Below are 22735 nucleotides of genomic sequence, written 5' to 3'. Positions count from 1 at the left end.
CCAACTATTTATAGAACTGAGTAAGGCATGGTAAATACTGCCACAGTACCCAGCTCTCCATTGCCATAACCCCAAACTTACAAGAAACACTGTAATTATATTTTTCTACTTTGGGAAAAAAAATCATAGTAGCCATTATCAGTTTAACCATATGGAAGCTTGGGCTGAGATTTCTTTTTTAAATGCATAGTTTTGATTTTCAGCAGCTGCACTGGGTCTTTAATCATATATTATCTTTATGAAGCCTTTTCTAACATATGTTAATTGGCTGTTTTCTGTGACAAATTATGAGCTCTTACTTTGATGAGGTTCAATTGCAATCATGTTGGAGTCGAGTACGTAGAGTTTCCACCCCTGCTGGCTCCGAGAACCACTACAAACATCCGCACGTCACTACAGTGCTGAGTAATGGCAGGATTTGGGCTGGCTGATTTTGCTACAGAATTTTTTTTTTTTCCCCCACAGGATATTTTCAGCTTCTTTGTACTAAATCTGTTGCACGGTTTGCCCTTTTTAGCAGAAGCATGCTCTAAAATTAACATCAAATCTTCTTGGAGATCCCTATAATACAGTGAGAAATATTTCATAATATAGCACCCCAGAGTCTGTTTTGCTTTACTGAAATTTCAGCACATTTATTACACATTTTTTTTAAGTCAGTCAGTTGTGAGTTTGGTCAGTATTTTTTACATCATCAGCATTTTGTAGCAGACATTTTAAATTTTCCTCTTTTGATGGAACTAAGTTATTGAAGAATTGATCAGGTATATATTCAGCTGTTAGGAAGAAAATTAATGTAACTGATTTTTCTGGGTATGGACAGATATATCAGAATGTTAAAAATTCCATTGCACTGTATTTTTTTTTCCTTTGCCATTAGATCTATCAGTCAAGTAATAAAAACAGTGGCATGTTCCATCAAGGTTAATGTCCTGTAAGATGTATAACAACCAGTCCAGTTCGACATCCCAATGTCAACTCTTAGTGTATGATTAGGATAAACAGAAAGGTTCTAATCCATCTGCTCTGAGAACTGACAGATAGCTTGTATCAAATACCAACAGATGATCAGTGACAGCTACAACTAGAACAGACACAAAAGTACAGGGCATTTGTTTATAATCATGGGGAAATGGTGAAGGTAATTGATTAAGGTCTGTGTCAAAAAATCAGTGGTACTGGGATTCATTTAACACTTCTGCCTTGACATCTCACAGTTCCCCCAACATTGCAGTTCCCCCAAAGCCAGAGGTCTATTTCCGCGTAGGCATCAGCAGTTTAGATAGGATGAGCCAGATGTGAATAGAGCCAGATGTGAATAGGCATTGCTCCTCCTGGGGAGGCTGTTTTTAATCAGCTATTTCCCTGGGGTAGCACACAGCCAATGAGCTCTAAATCCTGAGGCTACCTGGGCTCACAGGAAGGCCTGGGAACATCATTACAGAGCTTACAACTGAGCATATGTGAAAAAAATTAGAGCAGAAATTAAGGGTAAGAAATGTTACCTTCAGAAAATCTTACTCCGGTATTGCTTTTTTAAAAAAAGTAAAAAAGAAGGGGCTAGAGAGATGGCTCAGTGGCTAAGAACACTGACTGTTCTTGCAGAAGACCCAGGTTCAATTCCCAGCACCCACATGACAGCAAACAACTGTCTGTAACTCCAGTTCCAGGGGATCCCACAGCCTCTTCTGTCCTCCGCAGGCATTGCATGATATGGGTGCACTTACATACATGCAGGCATAACACTCATATACATAAACTAAACATAATAAATAAAATATTTTTTAAAATTAAAATAGCCAGGCATGGTGGTGCACGCCTTTAATCCCAGCACTCAGGAGGCAGAGGCAGGTAGATCTCTGTGAGTTCAAGACCAGCCTGGTCTACATAGTGAATTCCAGGACAGCTGGGGCTACAGGGAGACCCTGTCTCAAAAAAGACCAAAAAGAAAAAAAATTAAAATTAAAAAGAGGCAAGTAAAACGGATAAATCTCAAATGTAAAAGAAAAAGAATGCTAACCCTCAGCTTCTAAGTGCAGATATAAATGAAAAATTTTGTGGGTTGATATTAGTCATACTTATTTAAAGGTATGTATTACTTTGAGCTTGTACCTAGAGGAGTCATTTCAGCATGAATGAATCAATGCAAAGCTTCTTTGTCTTTGGTGATGCCATTTCTAGAGAGGGTGCCTTTGCAAGTCCTGTGTGGTCCTTCAATGGGACTATGAAGTCAATCTGTGCACTCTGTCTTGAGCTAGCATACACAAGGAAATTTAGTTCCACTTGATAAGACACATATTTAATTGGCTTTAAGAAAATAAACCAAGGTAAAGAACAATGTGTAAATGAAACAGAGAACTTGGCACTTGGCAGTTTGGACGCCCGTGAGCCATGTGGCTTAATTGGGGCCAGTTGGGATCATTTAATGATTGCTGTCAGAAGATCAGATTTAATTCTCCTTATGAGAAGACCACAGTGGGATAGAGTTAAACAAATTGTCATCAGGCATTTCAGATGAACAAAACCTTAATTAGGTTTGTTAGGATGCTATTAAAAAAAAAAATGAAGAGACAGAAAAATTGATGAATCACCAGATTCCATAGTGAGCTGTATATAATAGTATAGCAATGTCATCTGTATTTTAAAGTATTATTATGGCATTTTCCACACCATACTTATTGGCCTGTAAGTTTTTAATATAAACTTTCTAAGTGATTCAATTTAAATGATGAGTTCTCCTGTATGTTTTCTGTGTTAATGTACAAAAGAAGCACTTCCAAGAGGACAGTAGTCTGTCTTCCCATTGTGATGACATCTTTAAGTATTAAATCATTTGAAAAAGTTTTTTTTTAACAGACTTAATTCACTTTATTTTTGTCATACAAAAACCCTAGGTACTAGCCACTGCTGGAGCCTGAGTTCTCTGCACAAGAGACTCTGCTGTGGGTTTTCACAAGATGATCGGTGAATTCCTGATAGGGAGACTTGGTGAAGACCGTCTCTTTCCAGAGGTCAGGGGTCAGATAGCTGTCGGTCTTAGAGATGGCATCAAAGGTGGCCTTGGTGAAGTTGCCCAGGGTGGCAGTGCAACCCCTGGCTGATGTGTAGCAGTCATCAGTACCAGCCATCATCAGTAGCTTCTTGAGCACAGGAGCAGAGACAATGCCAGTGCCTCTGGGGCAGGGATGAGACGCACCAGCACAGAGCCACAATGGCCTGTCACCTTCCAGGGGACGGTATGGGGCTTGCAAATCTTGTTTCCCCAGTAGCATCTCCAAACAGGGACAATGGAAATCTTGGTTAAGGTGATGGCCCCTCAAATTGCAGTGGCTACCTCCTTGGAGCACTTAACATCCAGACAAACATGACCGTTGTAGTCCCCAGTGGCAACAAAAGCCTTGAACCTGGTCCGCTTCTGCACTGGCATGGTCTTTAAAACATCATCCTTAAGAGATGCTCTCAGGAAAAAAGTCAATAATCTCGGATTCCTTAATGGGCAGGGAGAAGAGGTAGATCTCCTCCAAGGACTTGATCTTTCATGTCCTTGACCAGGCGGCCCAGCTTGGTGACTGGAATCCACTCATTGTCTTCTGCTTTGCCTCCACAAGCCCCAGGGCCCTTGCCAAGGCCAAGATCCTCCACAGAAGCCACCGCCTCCCAAGCCTGGGCTTCTGAGTCCTCCAGGTGTCATCTGCCAGAGAAAGTGAATAATGACATACAATATTTTTCAAGGATGTAATTTTCAATTATATAATACTTGGCCGTGTAGTAGAACATAGCCTTCCCTTCTAATGTCCCTTAAGCTGTTTTTCCACTAGCTGTGCATACACACAGAGAGACATACAGAAACATATCAATAAACCTGAAAATTTTACCCAACACATACAAGTTTTTTCTTCCTTTTTATTGAGTTTTTGTGCATTTCATACAATACATCTTGATCATATTTAGGCCTCTCCCCTATCTACCTCCCTACCCATCCAATGAATTTCAGGTCATATATGTTGGGGCTTATCAAGTCAAGTTTGTGTCCCCAGATGTCTCTCTGCATGATTTCATCCACTGGAGTCCGGTCAACTTACCTAATGTCACTCACTTAAAGAAGACCAATTCTCCCTCATCCAGCTGTGATCAGTTGCTAAGGTTGGGACTTCTTACTCATTTCTTCACTTCTATGATTAGTTTTTGTCTAGTTTTGAGTTTGCATGGGTCTTGTACCTGCTGTCATCATTGCTGCACATACAAGCTTTAGAGAAGAAAATATTTATAAGGCATTTCCAATTTAACCATGAAATATATGTATCAAAGACAGAGAAAATAATGAACATAATTTTTTTTTCCTAATAGGATCATAAGATGCCTGGGAATTCCAATTTTTATCCTAGTAAGATGAAAATGTATAGTAGCAATGTGTCTCACTTCAAGCCTACCTTGCTTTGGAGGCTGGCAATTTAGTTTCACTGCTGGTAGTATTGTGTAGCGCTTAACTTGCTTTGTTCCATGACAGCAGCAAAAAAAAATCCAGCTGCATGTGCTTATTGAGAGGTTACAGCTGGAGCACAGAAAGCAAAGCAGGACATGCTAAATAGTAGCTCTGGCTTCATGCTGAAGACGGTGCTGGCTTTACCTTTGTGGTGAGCTGTACCACATCCCTAAGTGGCCTCTGAAAACGAGGTAGCTGCACTACTGTGAAAATTTAGGAAAACAAAGGCATGATAGAACCCAGAATTAATTACTTAATCTGATGTGGAAATACTAAAAACTGTCAGGTCGTTGAGGAATGTGAGGCTTTTGACATATTTAGACCATTTGGAGTTTATTTTGGCTTAGAGAATGCAGGATATTGTTTTAACTACAGTGGGGGAAAATGTCCAAGGCAGAATATGGCATGGATAACTGTGGCAAGGAAGCTGTGTTTCTTTATGTGTTAAATTGTTTGCAATGGTGTGCAATTGTCTGAAGGTATGTCTCTCCTAAATTTTGGAGTTGTGTAAATAAAATGATTTATGTAAGCAATCATGGAAGGTGAGGCCCACTTATTAAATCAATTGCAGGGGTTTCAAAATGAATCCTTTTCAGCCTTATTATATTTCTGACATACATTTCATCTCCTTTGTCCTTGGGGAAAGATATTAAAGTAGGACTGGAAGCATTAACTTAGAGTTTCCAGCAGCCGTGGTCATTGGGAAAATTGATATATTTCCCTAGTTATTTCTACTTTTGCAGCCTGAAGCTCTTCCATGGCTGATACTTAAGAGAAACTCCTTAATTTTTATGACACTGTAAATTTTTCTTCCTATAATGCTTATTGTTAACAGTGTAAGTGAAGCACTGTGGTCAGCTTTGGGAAGTGACCTCTTCACGCTGCATTTGTGGGGATGACACTGTTCACTTGCTGCTAGCTCCATAACTTATGGGTCAAAGCCAGTGCGATCTTAAAAGTAGCAAGGAATCCATGTTCCTGATATCAGTGAATACCACGCTTCATGTGCAGGAGCACATTGAATGGCAGTAAATATCATGTAAATGAAAAACTGTTTTCCCAGTTTGGGTTAGGGCATGAAAACTGTATTAGTGAGGGATTTATCATCAGAGTGTAGTTATCTAGATCTATTTAGTATAGTGTAGTTATCTAGGATCTATTTTTTTCCAATGTGGGAGTAAATAGGTAATCAATGCATTTTGCCAACAAACACTTTTTTATACTGCCATTGTGATTCGGTTCTTTTCCGAAAGTTGAGTCCAAACATGACTTTCCTGACTCCCTGATTCATTCAGCTTTCACTTCTCAGTGTAAGTTGTTCTTACTCCACATATGAGATGCTATCTAACATGATAAAAGATAGCCAAGGTTGTCAATGTGTTTCTATATAAGCAAAATAGAAGAAAAGTTCTAAATATCTCCGCTTAGAGATACAAACCTTAACAAGTTAGTTCAGCTAGTCAGTTGGTAATTGTGAGCCCCTACTGTATGCCTGACACTGGGATGGTTCCTGAAAATACAAACAAAACATTTGATTTTTATTGTTGCAAGGGCTAAAAAGAGAGTGACTTGGTTTGTGTGATATTACCCAGAAGTGCTTCCTTAGGAAACAGGAGCTGAGACGGAAGGAAAGAGAAGTTAAGGAGACACAGAAGGGAAGGAACATTCCAGACAGAAGGAATTGAAATTCAAAGCCCCTGTGCCGGGGAGAAGCTTGCTAGGAGTTACAACTTTCTGAAAAAGCCAATTTTGCTTGCTTTTTCTATGTGTGATATTATGCTACTGAGACTTGAAGATGACTCAGAGTTGAAGACACTGGAAAATGCCTCTTTGGCCCAGTGGTATTTGTCCAGTGGGAAAGAATGGCTCTTTTATATTCCTAAAAGGATGAACTATGGCTAAGTGACTTTAAAATTAACTACACTCCTAACTAGGATAATATAACATTCTTAAAATACATGGTAAACTTAGAGGAAAAATGGTGTGGATTTAGGGACCAGGGAAACACTGTTCATCACATAGTCAAGCACTGCTAAGAATAATAATTGGGTTATTTCATTTGAAGTTCAGAATAGCTCTTAAGGGAAAATAGGTATGTTCTGCTTATTCTTTTTAACCAAAGTATAATTGCATGCCTCATGTCTTTCAAACAAACCATAAAGTAGAAAGTTAAATGTATTTAAATGCAATGTAATGAGCAAAGTTTTCCACTTAAAATGATAGCTAAACACTGAATTGCTTGAATCCATAATACCACCAGGCTTGCAGAGATGGGCTTACAGTCATTTTTGTTTCTTAATATGCATTGAGCTTATATTTATTTAACAGTGTTATTTCTTGTGTGATACACTGTGCCTAATTTACAGCCTTAAGTTTTACAGAAAAACATTTTATGAAGATGCTAATGTTGATGCAAATGTAAGTCAATGAAAATGTTATTTGCCAATATGAATAAAAGAAAAGCAGAATTCTTTCCTTGCAAATTGACATTACATATTCTAATGTTTTATCCTTGTTCATAGGTTGTTTTTATTTAAGTGACTGCATTGTACTTATTATAGCAATATACATGCTTAAAAAGGCAATTTTAACAGCAGAGAATTAATTTTTTTCCACATCTTTTTATGTGGCCTGTGATTTCACTCTAAGATAAAAACATGTAACTGAAGTTTATGTTTAATTCTAAATCAAAGTATTGTGGGGAAAAGATTAAAATCTGACAGTGACTAAGATCCAATTGCTACATGGTTTTCTTACTACAGAAACCTTAGGGTAGACTTCTATTTCTATGTTAGAAAGAGCCAAGCAGTGATGAGATTAAAATTGTTTCCCTATAGACTGAAAGTTTACATTAGTTGTTTTGATTTCTAGCTTGATTTTTTTTTAAAGAACTTTGAGAGCCTCAATAAATAAGAATTTATTTCTCACTAGTGGATCTACTTTTTTCCAATATGGGAGTAAATAGGTAATCATTGCATTTTGCCAACAAACACTTTTCTATAGTGCCATCATGATTCGGTTCTTTTCTGAAAGTTGTAAATCATGTGTTTTGCTTCTCTGCTTGTATAGAAATCTTCATTTGCTTCAAAGAGTAAATTCAAAGTATATTGCTACATTTACTGGGTAGGATGATTTTTGTAAGGCGTGTAGATGATAACTGAGATTTATTTGCTGTTGTCCCACCAAAGTCAACTTAGATTTACTTGTTTTCATAGTTTTACTTCTTGAAGTAAATCACAACAAAACATTAACCTAGGCTGAAATGGCTGTCTTTCTCAGGTATTTTAAAGATAGAGATTAAGAAACTGTGCCTCCAGTCTGCCTTTCCCTATTGCCCCTTATCTGAACCTCTACAAGGCCTGTGTGTGGGGTGTGCTGCAGGGCACACTCAGCCGGTTCTGCTCAGAGAAGGAAGTGGAGAGTTTTGGTTCCCATTTTACACTTCTGGAACAGTTTAGGGAAGGAAGCACCTTTACACCTTTTATTGTTCGTGGCTGCTGACATCATATCCTTCCCTGACCAGTCTGTGCGTGTTTCCTGCCATTCTGTCAAGATTCTTCTGTGTTACTGGGAGGGATTTGTTGAAAGGAGGGAGGGAGGAAGAGGGCAAGAAATAGTGAGAGAAGGGAGGGGGAGGTGCCTGTCAATCAAGGCAGCCTGTTTGTAAATGAGAGAGGCAGTGGGAGAGTGATCTTTAGCATCTGTCCAAAGAAATTCTTCTGCACTCTGGCCTCAAACCACTTGGCCTTCATCTGGATGCTTATGCCAAACTCAAAGTGAACAGAAGCCTGCCATAATGAAGTTCCCCTTTTTAGTAAGCAGCCTGATTTTACTTTTTTTTTTAATTTAAGTTGACAAAAGAAAAAAAAAATGCAGAAGGTTATAACTCTATAGAGTGTAACTATAGTCAAGCATTTCTATTCCTTCTTTTTCTCCTTTTTAAATTATTGATTGTTTATATGTAGGCGTCATTTTCCAAGAATGGCCCTTTCATGTGGAAAAATGCAGTGGCCAGACTGCAGGAATTATTTTAAGCCTATGTTTGATTATATGCAATGAAAGTTTTCAGTATGATGTGAATTCTACTATATGTAGTTTGGTTATTATATTCTTTCTTTCATGTATGCACAAGACAGTTTAACAGGTTACTAAGGTGATATAATCTCTTTCACTACCTCTCTAGCCCTCCTGCAAATTAATAACTTAAACAAACCTTACAGTACATTTTGTGTAAATATCAGATTAGAGAAATAGTTGTACTAAAAAAGAAAGTTATGAGCTATTGCTGACCTTCTTAATTCTTTGAATTTTTTCTGAATGCCTTGAGGTGTGGTGAACAGAATCAAATGTTCAGGCGCCGGTTTTAGGCATATTTCATTTTACAGTCACAGCATCACAGTGTTCTTACTTTGCATTTTGGAAACGTTCACAAAACAATGCTTTAAAAATGCTCACTAGACAGAAAAAAAAGTCTAATTCTGTTCAGATTTAAATTTATGTCTCTCTCCATTACCTGGCATATATCAGAAGGAATATATCCAATGGCATTTTTAGTTATTTTATATGAATGTACATATATGTACATCTAACCATATTCACACATGTATTTCTAGAAAAATGTTTCCTATTGTGTTTTAAGAATTAAGAAAAAGAACTTTGCTCTGCTCCTTCTAAAAAGTGTGTGTTGTTTCAAAGTTGGAAAATTCTGAGTGGTGCCATAGAATTGGGTGATCAGGAGCTCACTGTCTTTCTGAGGAGACTTTTTTCCAGGGATGTGACCCTACTTACTTGGTTATATACATTTTGAACCAAGATCTATAGACATTCTCTCCCTGTCTGCCTTGTCCCTCCACTCTAATCTGTTCACCCTGACCTTCCACTTAAAGTGAATAAGCGCTTAGGCATCGTCCTGTAAGCCGATAGTGCCACTGGCCTTCGCTTACTGAAGGGAAGGGAATCCTCCCAAATGCTTTTACTGAGGATTCATGGATTGTTTTCCTGTGAGAGAGGAAAGCCTGGTTGTCTCTTCGGGGGTCTTGCATGTGCATGGGAAATACCATTCTAGTGTTCTGCTTGCTTCTGAGGTAAGACTATTGGAAATACAGGAAAGGTTCCCAGTTGGGTGATATTTAAGACTATTTCTAAAAATAGATAGGTGGGCAGTTCAGCAGCATTGAATGACTGTGTGATGCTATTGTGCTTTGTGGGCTTTTTGTGTATGGGATTTTTATACATCTTATAGCAAATATTTTTATGTTGTCAGTATTTTATGTTGTTAATATATGTTGTTTATGAAACTTTTAAAAACTTTTGAAGTGCTTCTAACATTTATAAATACAGTTGGAATAATAATCTTTGATAAGCACAGTGTGATCATATGTAACTCATATATTTCCTGAGAGGCAGAACTGAGCTCCAGTTTAATAGAAAGATACTGGGCAAAGGGAAGGATGGTCTTAGTGCTTAAGCAGTGCTTAATCCACCAGAACTAATTGTATTATAATAGCTTCTGCAGTCAGATAATCACCGAAACTTACATTGAAAAAATGTATTCAAGGTGACAAAGAATTTAGAAATTTAAAGACAGTTGAGTATCAGACCAAGTATCTAACAGTATTCCTGTTCCAAGATCCTTGAACTCAAGCCAAATCATCTATTATATAGCCAGGACAGTGGCTTAGCGTTATATAATACATGTGGGAATTTATCAGGTCCACTGGCTGTCAGACACCAACTAGAGTAAACAGGGAAATTTTGAGCAGTGTATAAAGTAGTTGTATCCAGTGACAAGGAGGAGATAGAATAATTGAAGCTGTTCCTTGCATGTGAAGCAAACATGGTGGGATGCTTTCTTGTTAACGTCCACATTTCATAGCGGGTCACTTGCACTCTGTTCAAATATTTTAAGATATATTTTAAACACAGTGAAGACTTTAATATTCTGCGCTCCTTGGGTTTGCCATGTAATTGATAATCATTATTTTAATTTTAATTCATGACCTAGAGCTCTCTGGTATATAATATCAAGCTTCTGTAATTTTGTATCTGACTCCCTAAAGACATATGATATGTCTCTTTTAAACATTTAAATTTAGAGGACTGATGACTTATTATTAAAAATAGAGTAACAAATGAGATAATAATCTTAATTTTTGTACCATTTATTTCTTATCAATGATCATCTTTTTATGATTGTTTTAACATACAGTATAAGAGCTTGCAAAAGGAAAAGTTCTCACGCTGACAGATGCTTGTAATGGAAGATGAAATATCCTATTTTACTTTTACTGTGTTCTTGTGGCAGTGATCTCAAAATAAGATTAAAGGATTTAGTTTTAAATTAGTTGACATTTCCATATATCAAATAGCACCTTCATAATCGTCCATCCTATTTGCATAACTAGGGACGTTATCACCTCTACTGTCAAAACACAAGATTGTTTTCCTTCAGAAGTGAATTAGCTGCCCTACTTAGCACACACAGGTACATAAAGGTTCATTAACTCCTTGATTTAGGTAATTTTTCATAACAGAAGGGTGAAAATTGTCATCTAATTTCATTAAAAGTATTAAGAAATGCTCTAGAAAAAAAATACAGTTCATTTCAAGCATTGGGTTTCAAAGCATAATCTTCCTCATTTAAATGACTTCTTAAATTACTGATGAGGTTGTTTTAACTATAAAAAACCAAGCCATCCCTTCCTGGTATGTTCCTACATACGATATGCCATGTTTCTATAACAAGTAGTCATTTTCATTCATTTTATCGCTTTACTTTCATGCAGTTTATTTCCTTATTGAAGTAAGAATATGATCTTTCTTAAGAAACTTGCTTGCCATGAAAGTGTTGTTTCATTTTTCATTTTGTTCAGCAGGAACGAATGCAGGAATTTGGGAACTGAGTCGAGCACGTGCTGAAGAAGGAAACTTGTTTGAAGGAAACAGGAAAGAGAAAGAAAAGGAAGGAAAAAATACATAATTTCAGGGACGAGAGAGAGAAGAAAAACGGGGACTATGGGGAGAAAAAAGATTCAGATTACGAGGATTATGGATGAACGTAACAGACAGGTGAGTAGGGTAAACTTCCCTTGGTATCATTATTTACATCGAGTATTTATTACATCTTCCCCAGATATGTTAAAGGTACTGAAAACATTTTGAACTTGTAAACCTCCATTAAAAGAAGTTCTGTGAATTAAAATGTAACTATTTTACGTGTCAAAAGTCTCTTACAAGCAAATAGGGAAAGAAAATCACCTTAACTGTTATAAACAGGTTTTAAAGATTCATGATGTTCGCTTTTTACTGCCTCAGGAATTCTAATGGGAGCTGTACTTGTGGGACATAAATGGCTTGATAATTAGGAGTTAATAAGCATAGAATTGCCACACTGCACGCATCACCAAACAAAGATATTCTTATATTCATGGGAACTAGGCCTTTCGTGGTCATCTATTTAGAAGTTTATAATATAGGCTAAATATCCCCTTAAAACTAGCTTTCTTTTCACCACAAAGGAGAGTTTGAAATATATCCAAAACATTTCAAGATTTTACTGACAACAACAACAAAGACAACACCCACATACGATATTAGTAACATAAAACATATAGGCAAGAGCTTTCAGTTAACTCATATTATTTTCTAAATTTTGTAAACAGGGAGGCAGATGGTGTTATAATTTTTGCCACAATTCCAGTGATAATGTCTATATGACATAATCAATTATGAGTACTTCACACATCCAAATGTTCAATCCCGCAGTAAAGACTTATACATTGTGAGTGCCTGTAATCTGACTCACTTGTTCTAATTCAGATAGGCTTCGTTAGGGTGGCAATGTGGTTTGGACACATCCCACTGTTCAATCTCAAATAACAATCCTTGAGGGGAATCACAGTGAACCTGGATGCCCACTGTTGCATGTGGACAGTGAGAGAGAGGAGAGTTTTGTCTCTAACCATTTATGCTGTACAGAGCTAGCAGTGGCCTGGGGGAGTAGCCCAGCAGCCTATAATTCCCCCAAATACAGACCCTCATCTTCCCTGAGGTCCTGTTTATCCTCTTATGACATATGAATAGATTCATTTTTAAAACCACAATGTTGTTACATATATAAATTATAATGAATAGAAATATTTATTACATCAAAGTCACTAAGCCTCTAAGAACTAAGATCTAGGTTTTTAAGATTATACTTTCTTGGCCTGGAGAGATGAGTCAGGAGTTAAGAGCACCGACTGCTCTTATAGACGACCTGGGGTTTGGTTCCCAGCACCCTTATGGCAGCTAATCACTGTCCTTAATTCCAATTCCTGGGAATCCAGTGCCCTTTTCTGGCTTCTGTGGCCATCACAGTGTATGAGTGAACATACATATATATAAAAATGTAAATATTATACTTTCTCATATTATGTTATTTTGTATGTTAACGTACACAGGACTTGAATGGCTTTGGGCTAAGCATTGAGTTAAAGAATGGATAATACTAAGATTTATGAGGGATTCCTTCAGTGTTTTCAGGTGAATTGACCATTGCTACATAGGTCAAGACAAAAAGCAATAACTGCTTCAGTGTTAAAGCACTGTTTTTCATTGATATATAGTTTGAAACTGAAATTGAGGCTGAAAGATTGAACATCATATACCACTGACTACTTAGACCTTGTTATTTCAACTACAACTTGTTTTCATTACAGTTAACAAATTACATAAATTAGCATTTACACTTTATTAATAATATGACCTAATTTTAGCTTCATGGGATTCATTATAACTTCTTTTCATTTAAAAACATAGAAGAAAAATTTTGTGAGTTGTGTTCATAGGCTTTTATTATGCTTTATAAGGAAAGAGAACATGTATAGGGACAGAATTTTTGCATCATACTTTGAGATAATGAGTTTGAAAGCTCATATACAGTTGCATCGATCTATACTTATTATTACTCTTACCCATATTAGAGGTCAAAACAATTTTAGGAAGGTGAAAAAGTGTTTGAATTCAGCTTAGTTTGACTTCTTCCAAACTACTAAGGATGAATTCTTTTATTCTGTAGAGTTTAGGTTCTATTTTCTTTTCCTCTGTATGTATAGTAAGCCTCTTAATTCAGTACTGCTAAAGTGGATTAGTAAAAATGAAAATTGCCATGTTTTAAGCTGTGTTTCAGTGACTGTATAAGTTAACTTTTGGCAGTTTTAAAGGGTTATCATTCATAGTAATGTGTATGGAGGTATCCCTAACCTGGGTTTTCTTTAAATTGTGTGTTCGCATGTTGAAAAGAAAAACGTTAGCAGCTTGGCTTTTTTTGAAGCTGCTGTTTCGGATGGTCTAGTGAACCTTAAGCAATGGCTCCCTATCATCTCTTCTTACAAGCAGTAGCGTCTCCTCTGCCAATGAATTTTTGCATTTAGCTATATATGGAATAGTGTGTGCTTCCAGCAGAAAAAGAAATGTTGGCCTAAAGTATAGAATGAGAAGCTACAGAACTAATTGGATACATTATATTTCATAAAGAAATAAAACTAGCTTAAGACAGCATAGCTGTTTACACTGTATTTTGTCTTTATTATATATTTTAATGCAATTAGACAAGAGCTAAAATTCAAAGATCCTAGTTATCCCAGCCCTTGGAAGGCATAGGTAAGCAGATCTCTATGAGATGGAGGTCAGCATGGTCTACATCATGACTTCCAGATGGGCTGGGACTAGGGAGAGCCTGTCAAAAACAAAACAAAACAAAAATCAGAAATCCAAGTTAAAAAAAATAAAATAGTTTATGAAGGATAAAAATTAACCTCTTTTTTGTAGTTTACTATTTTTCAGTTTCCAAGTTCATAAAAACAGATTTATAATTGAAATAAGTTTTTCAAGTAAATATATTAAACAAATACATGCATTGTTAATTCATCTTACAGATATTTTCAGACAACTTGACACAAGTAACTACCAATTATTTCCTAAGATTGACATGTAGATTACTCCATTTAATCCTTAGTAATCTTATAACTGAACGTTATTTACTTATTAAATCAACAAGTTTTATTTGACTGCACTATGCCTGACAGTAAGTATTCACTGGTGAATAAGAATCTCATCTGAATTTTTGCTTATCACAGGGGTGAGCAAAGGGTTGTATAATTGACAAGTTTGCAAATAATTTTTGCTTTATGAGTTATAGCATCTCTACCTCAGCGTCTGCCTTTGTAGTTTGAATACAGCCATACAGAACATGTAAATAAACATGTTTCGATCTTTAATAAAGCTTTATTGACAAGAACAAAGATGAGCTGGATTTGTCTAATAGGCCATAGTTTGTAGACTGCTGGTAGACTACAAGTTATAAACTATGGCAATATATGTAAAAATGTCATTTTTGTGCTGGGAATGAAAAATATTAAAACATTGTCAAAGAATAAGCAAGGAGATGCTATATTTACCATTGAGACCCAGAGAACAGCTTCTCTGAGCAAGCACAAAAGACAGACACTGCAGCATTCTAGAGGAAGCAGAATCTTCAAGGCTTAAGACAGAAGAGAGCATGGCTGGGAACCCAGAGAGGATTAATAGAACTTGAGCCTCGTATGTGCCTTTAGAGTCATGAAGAACTACACACTGAATGGAGCAGCATCATGGAAAGCTTAGAGAGGCTTCTTCAGTTAAGAACTGCCCAGGATCATATAGTGAGGACCAGAAAATTCCCAGGAATTTATCTCAACTCTCTCCTATTCAAAACAAAACTTTTTTTCAATGACGTCATGATGCTTTTAGAACAACGTAATGGCTAAGAACAAGGTTTTACTGCCTGTCTTTTTCCAGTTACATCATATTGCATCCTGTAAGATATTAATGGCTATTATTTATAAACCTGCTTCTAGTCACAGGTCTACATGTACTAGTAGAATTCTCCACTTACAGCAATTTAGCCATGTGCTGTAGTATATCACACTACACTTGAGTGGTATAACTCTCTGGCAAGTTATTTAACCTCACTGAACTTCATCAGTAGAGTGAGGATTAAAACATAGTAACCACCTCATTACATCACTGAGATAATGAACTGAAGTGATAAGTATGAAGTACCTAGGATGTAAGTGCTCAGCAAATTTACCTATTAGCTCTTCCCATTCAGATTTGTGCTCTTTGAACCATTAATTCTTAGTCATTGTGATTTCCATCAAAACAACTCCTGTACTGTTAGGCACACTAAAGAACAGTTCCTGGTTCATGTCAAGGGAGTTTAGTAAAGGGTAAAAGTGTTAGGAAAATGTGTGTGTGTGTGTGTGTGTGTGTGTGTGTGTGTGTTAGAGAATGGAAAAGGACTAGAGATTGTGGCTAGAAAACAGAAGAAAAACTTAGTAAGATAGTAATTTAAATTGTGCCACCAACTGTAGAGGGGCCAGGGGACAGTGGTCCATCCCAAGTGGGCAGTTGTCCATCCCCAGGAAGGAAGTGCAACATCACAGCAGGGAGCAAGTGACAATGTGCCCTTTGAATAAACCACAAACTGAACGAACCACTTGTGTGTCATCCTTGGAGAACATTGATTACCACAGAGCAGTTTAGCTAAAAATTATTGGGAAAAAGAAAGACAAATATCACATTTTTTTTCATATGCAGAATCTAAATACAAATTTGTTTTTGTGTGTTTGTGTGAGAGAGAGAGAGAGAGAGAGAGAGAGAGAGAGAGAGAGAGAAACAGAAGAGAGCAGGCACACAGGGAGCTTCCTTGCTGACAGGCTGCTAAGAGAATCATACAAAGCAAGGACTGGTTGCTGTAGAAAAGATGCCTTGTTCACAGGGTTTTTGCATTACAGAGCTTATGCCAAGGATGAAGAAAAGTAGTTCCTCAGTCCTATGCCTGTGAAACTTATTTTCAAATGTGTTTCACGGATCCAATTGTTTTTAAAATACTTGTCATCATTTTTATCACTTCTGGCTTCAAGCTTATTATGGTAACTACAATTTCAATTTCTACTGCTGCATTTTTTTCCTTTTATCTTTGACTATTATTATTATTATTATTTCTTGGTATTTTTCATATGGTTCAAATTTTTAATTTGGTGCTTGAAACAGACTTTTAAATTGAATTTTATCCTCCTGCGACTCATGTGTTACAGATAATGTATATTTAGAAATCATTTATGTTAGGAAGAAAGATATAAATTCAGAATGCTAAGTAAGATTAAACCTGTTTGCTTATATGTTTGTACTCAAATTTTTTAGCTTTCCTACTTTCAACAGGATAAGACAAGTGAAGTCAAATTTATTTGTGCAATCTGTTATAAAAAACATCTAAATATTTGAATAATGACAAGGGGGAAATATTTTCAGATAGCATAGTTAAGGCTTAAAATACATTTAAATGCCATAAGTTCTCTTTTCTCCCTTCAAATCTGGCACTTTGTTTTGCCAGCAACCAAATTTCATGGAATTGTCAGTGAAATAACTGGAGCACAAATTAAAGACAATCAGTGACTTTCTCCTGTTTGCAGAGCAGGAAACTCCCTTATGACTAAAAAGAATTCAGGTTTCATGGCTGTCAGCTTGTCTAGGATTTTCTCTTCTTCAGCCTCTACCTGCTTCTTCACGTGACTTACACAGTACACACAATGAGATAGGGAAGAACGAAGGCGATGCGTCCAGTGTAGATGCAACCTCTGACAGTTTGCACATGCTGACATTTTTTCAGCTGAATCTGGAATATTCTGCATTAAACCGAAAAATATAATGTTGTGTTGGTTCCCTTGAATAACTCTTTTTTTAAAAAGAAAAGAAATACCTTCCTTTCAACTATTTTTAACTTCTTAAAGTTTTACCTAAAATTTCACAGGGATTTCTAATGCAACTTCCCTTCAAGGGGACATTAAGAATATGAATAAATAAAAATGGTTAGCTCCAATTCTAAATTTGAGAGTTACATTCTAAAAACCTCAATAAAATTTATTGAATTTACAATTGATTCACTCTTTAAATGTACAGAACTAGACAACTGAGAAATGTGAATTAATTGCTTTGAGAAAATGGGCTTGTGATGAATTCTGTACTCTGACCTGGAAAACAGTGCAGTTCTCCTGTCAAAGGCACTGCCTTTCCCATCTCCAAAATAGTGCAGCAGTTACCCTTCTTCTATGAGGAATCTGAAGAGCATGCTTCAGGTCTCATGAGTAAGTTCCATCAATGCAAAAAAAAAAAAAAAAAAGTGTTGATTTTTCTGTCCCAACCCATGTAAGTCTGTATGTACCTCATAATGATGTTTATGATAGATTTTAGAATATATCTTAGTAGATCACTGCCTGCCATACCCTTGTGTTAAAAATTATTCTCAACCCATTTTATATAAATAAAACCTGGGTGTATCATGGCTATATTAAGAAGGAATACCTCTCAGAACTAAATTATAGGTTCTACTGACTCAGACTGGGAAACTCACTTTAAAATTCCCCCACATATCTTCATTCTTCCGTTAATCTTAAAATCATGAAGGAATAAAGTCTTTAATTAGACTTGAAATTACTCATTATTGAAAAGATTGGAAAAGAAAACCAGAAGGAAAAAAGTGGCATATACTGAACTTTTAAGAATTTCTAAATAAAGAAAACTCAAGCAAACAAATATAGGAGTGCTCACATGTGGGATTAACAGGACATTGGGTTGCGCCTTTCTGTTTTATGCCTAACAAATTGCAAACTAGTCACAAATGGTCTCTTGCTGTGAAGCTGAATCATAGAGTGAATGCAGGACCACACACCTGACACATCCGGTACGAGTGTGATGTTTCATACTTATGTCAGCTAGATCTGCTCCCTGTTGCCAGAAAGATTTCATCCTAACTGCTATCAAACTCCTTCATTAGCTTTTTTTTTTGGTTGCAAATCCAAGAAAGGTTAAAATTTTCACAAGGAAAGGGTTAAGTGTTCTTTATGTAAGAAATGAGGACTTTACTTATGTCTTTAGGCTGTTTTATGGTCTCATTTCTAATTTGTGTATCTGACATAATTTCTATTCAAAAGCGTAACTTAAAATTTTCTGATACTTTATCAAACCTCAAACTTACATAGAAAGCTAATAGCATAAGTCACCTTTTGCTTTGTTAATGTGCATACTATACGTCAAATAGTTTTACTAAGAAACCAACACTAAAAATATACAACTAGGCCACATAAGCAAAGAAGTGTCTTCCAAACTACAGATTAAAAAAAAAAAATTGTTGATTGTTTTAAAACCCATGTTCTTTGAAGTCAAAACCCCATTTAACATAATTTATTCATTTTAAATGGAACACATTCATTCTTATGGTAAAGTATTTTCAAGTCTATATCCCACTGCACTTTAAAAAAACAAACAAACAAACAAACAAAACGGCATTTGGAAATTTTCATTCTTTTCCAAAAATAGTATAGCAAAAAGTAAACAAGTAACATAGTTAAATTTAATTCAATTAAAATTCCCTATTTGTAGTGTGTATTTGTGCTTCTTTTAAAAGATGTTGAGCCATTAATAGGAATAAGAGAAACCTATTTAAATGTTGGGAAATTCAACTTTTATTTTTAAATTGGAACAGTTTAACTTAAGAAATCACTAACATTTAAATAACATTTCAACAAATGTAACTGTTTGGAAACTACAACTGAGACAGCCTCCTGCCTTCTGTCTTGCAAGGATTGATTTGGAAGGCCCTGAGGGAGAAAATATTGGAGTTAGTAGGTAAAACTGAAGCCATTGTGGGAAGGAAGAAGTTACACTCTTCCTGTTATGACAGGAAAACATAGACAAATGTGCTTCCTGAGTTTGCTCAGCAGGGAATGAAGTATTCTTTGACCTTTACCTTGCGTACATTTTTGCTTTGTTGGACAAGTAAACATGTTTTCCCCCAAAATCTTAATCTGAATTATTTGATCCTCCTCAAGATTCAAATGTTGTACCTCAAGTAGATGAAATACAGAGAAATGGTGTTTGATGCTGCCACAGACTAGATTAAGATATAAATCAGCTCTGTTAAGAAACCAATCAGACTTGAACAGTGCATATATATATTTGAGTATTGGATTATAGTACTCTTTTTTTACAAAATGCAGAAAATTACTAGCCTTTGACAGTGACCACTCTTTTAAGTCCTGACAAATTTAATAATTTTACAGCCTTCCCTTTCCTTACATAAACAAATGAATCACAGATCAGCTGTCACAAATTTTGAATCCCAAATTCTGCTATTTAAATACTGAAGGTCTTCAATAAGCACTCAATTATTTGTGATCTAATCTACTATTTATTATTGGCCTTCAAAATACGATGCAGCGCACAAGCTTTAAATTTTATTTTGGCATCTGGGGTGTTACCTTAGGGTGATGGGTTGATAGGAAACTATATTTTTACTGTGTGTCCCTTATTTCAATCAGTTTATCATGTTCAGAATTTTAGGAACCACTGCTTGAATATCCTTTGGAAATGCTACTGTATTTAAATGAAACATGGCTCAGATGCTTGAGGCTAGCGAGGACAATGGTCTCCTTTGCAGCAGAACACACTGCTGTCTCATCCTCGCAAGTTATGCTGGAGGGTTACAAGCACATGGTAGCAGTCTGCTTAAAAGAACCCCTCACTGCTCTTTAAAGAGCCTTTCATTTGGGATGGCAGGCCCCATCATTGTATAAAGGAGCGCTTGTCCGGAACACAAGTCTGCAGTGCCATTGCTCCTCTCACCGAGAGTAATCATCAGGCCTAAAGCTGGCAGCCTTTCTAATGACAGACTGAATTAAACAAAATACAACTAGACAGGAATACTCAGAACAGTTATGCCATTACTTACTGTCAGGAACAAGGGAGGGAAAAAATTGACTATTTAGGAGGCCATTTCCCTTTTTTCAATTAAAGATTGTCGTTACAGACTCTTGACTCCATCCTTAACTCGTTAAACACATGGGAAGACCTAGTGGTTCATGGATTATTACAGAGCACATTGTCTCTATCAACTGTCCTTCTTGTCACTCATTAGTCATTTAGCTTCCACAACTGTGAGGAAAGTGAGAGATTGTCTAGGTTGAGGTGGGCATGAGGAGGATGAGGTCTGAAATACTTTCATAAATTGAGAGTTATATTTATCATTTAGAGAATGCAAAATGTAAAAGCATTGAGAATAAAATTAGTTGGGTATATTAGTCCCAACATACTCTAAAAAATAGAAATTACTACTCCTTTTTGAGTTAAAGATATAAGTGGAGGTTGAATGAGAAGCTAACTTAATGATAGAGTCCTTGCCTATCACGCATGGAGCTCTGGGTTTGATGTCAGCAAGCACTACAAAAAAGAAAAAGAAGTGAGTAAGAAACACTCCACTTATTGAATACATTTCATTATGATTATACCCAAAGTATTGTGATGGGTAAAAACAAAGCATTTTGGACTCTCCATAAAATTAGTGTTACTTCCATAAACCATGTCTGAAATCCTCTGGGTTTATTTTACCTCTCAGTCATTTTTAGAGATGTGGACAGCTACTGTTTCCAAAGGTTCTTGTCTTGCATTTCTTCAGAGCTCTTTCAAGCAAGGGGCAAAGATTTCCATTGTTATATGGAGGGAAGTTCTTCTGGGGCAACTGGGAACATGACAAGATGGGACAAGTGTGTGGAGTGGAAATGGATCATGAAATGCCCTTTTCATGACACAATAAGCTGTACTAATTTTCTTACCCTGGAAGAAATGACACTGGACATGTCCTCTGATTTTAAAATTTGTTATTTGAATTGCTTGTCTAGAAATGTCTACAGAAATTAGAGATCCATCCTTTTTATTCTAGCCACAAGTAGACCTGTGTTTGCTGCCAACCAAAATACTTCCCATTTTAGGGATTGCAATATCTATAAATACAGAAATAGTACGTCTGCTCATGTTTGCACGTGGTTCTCACCAGCTTTCATGGGAATGACTTGAATGTCTAAGGGCAGCCTTGGCTGCAGAATCAGAATCACGCAGAAGTGTCTTTGACTTATTGGTGGAACCCAGAAAGCAGCTTGCTGTCAACTTAATATTGTAAGTTTCATATTCTTTCCTTTAACATAGGAAGCAGCCTTTACATTAATTAATGTTATGCAGTACTCTGTCTGTACTCGTCAGGGTGTCTCATGATTCTTAAAGAACTACACATCACAAACAGCAAACAGTGTATGCACACTGCTCAGCTAAGATTGGGCTGGACCTATCCCCTATGGACACTTCAGCCCATGAGATAGACAGTTACCTAAAAGAGGGAAGGGGTGCTGTCTGCAAAGGATATTATTTCTAACCCACCTAGAGAATATCTGTATGGCTTTGCATTAACCAATCCACCTACTAATTGACATACAGCATTCAGCTGAGGAATGGGGATGATAAACTACCAAATACTGCCTTCAAAGGGGTAATATCAAGTGTAGCAAGACAGCTTGTTAGGATGTTTTGAACTTATTGAAAAATTCTCCATGGATTTGTCAATATTCTTTTCTAAAAACAGAATTTAGCAGGGTTTGGTGGTGCATGCCTTTAATCCCAGCACTCAGAAGGCAGAGGCAGATGGATTTCTGAGAGATCAAGGCCAGCCTGGTCTACATAATGATTTCCAGGCCAGCTGGGGTTGCAGGGAGACCCTGTTTCAAAAAGACCAAATAAATTAATAAATAAATAAACAAAAACACAACTATATGATCTACAATATGCTCCAATTCCATCAACAAACTCAAAATGCAAAAATTGATTCCATTCAGTTTTTCCTCTTCCTGCTCAATTTTATGAAATGTGTATTTTTACTATAAGTTAAGATAGCACAAAAGTTGAACTATGTGAACATGTTCCTGTTGGTGGTGAGCTTCCTAGTAACACAGCCTGAACATACACAAAGGTTTCTTTTGAACTCCACATTTTGTATAGAAAAAGAGCACAATTCTTCCATTCATCTAACCATGTAGTCACACTGCAAATATTTAACCAATTATTATTATTGCAAGGAGGAGCAGAAAATCCTCCCAGATTTCAAAGAAATCCATGATCTAGTTGAAACCCTCCAAAATAGATGTCAGTCAGTGACAGTAACACAGGTGGACAGGTCCCAAATTCAAAATGAAAGTGGCATTTTATTTCTTGGTGTATGAAGATTATAATTTCCATATGATTATACTGCATCAATAGAATTGAGTTATGAAAACGTAAGATTTTTATAGTGTGAAACTACAGTAGAATGTATGTTTTGAACTGTGTCACCATCATTCATGTTGTTCTGTA

General features: G+C 36.4%; 1 protein-coding gene and 1 pseudogene across 14 annotated transcripts in view; one reads left to right on the top strand and one right to left on the bottom strand.

Moving 5' to 3' along the window:
* The window catches only part of Mef2c (myocyte enhancer factor 2C), a 171180-nt gene that overhangs the window by 65211 nt on the left and 83234 nt on the right, over window positions 1-22735 (top strand). For 11 of the 14 annotated variants that reach the window (XM_029566621.1, XM_029566619.1, XM_029566620.1 and 8 more), the window contains one exon: window positions 11356-11551. In XM_029566621.1, coding sequence (XP_029422481.1) covers window positions 11498-11551 — 54 coding nt within the window. In that variant the 5' untranslated portion in view covers window positions 11356-11497. The remainder of the gene's footprint in view (window positions 1-11355; window positions 11552-22735) is intronic. The other 3 variants (XM_008839427.3, XM_029566616.1, XM_008839426.3) reach the window with 1 other exon arrangement.
* Window positions 2891-5408, bottom strand: LOC103739134 (annotated as a pseudogene).

This window comes from Nannospalax galili, unplaced genomic scaffold, assembly GCF_000622305.1.
Source record: "Nannospalax galili isolate Female #2095 unplaced genomic scaffold, S.galili_v1.0 scaffold918, whole genome shotgun sequence".
Taxonomy (NCBI): Eukaryota; Metazoa; Chordata; class Mammalia; order Rodentia; family Spalacidae; genus Nannospalax; species Nannospalax galili.
This window is presented reverse-complemented; position numbering and strand designations above follow the sequence as displayed.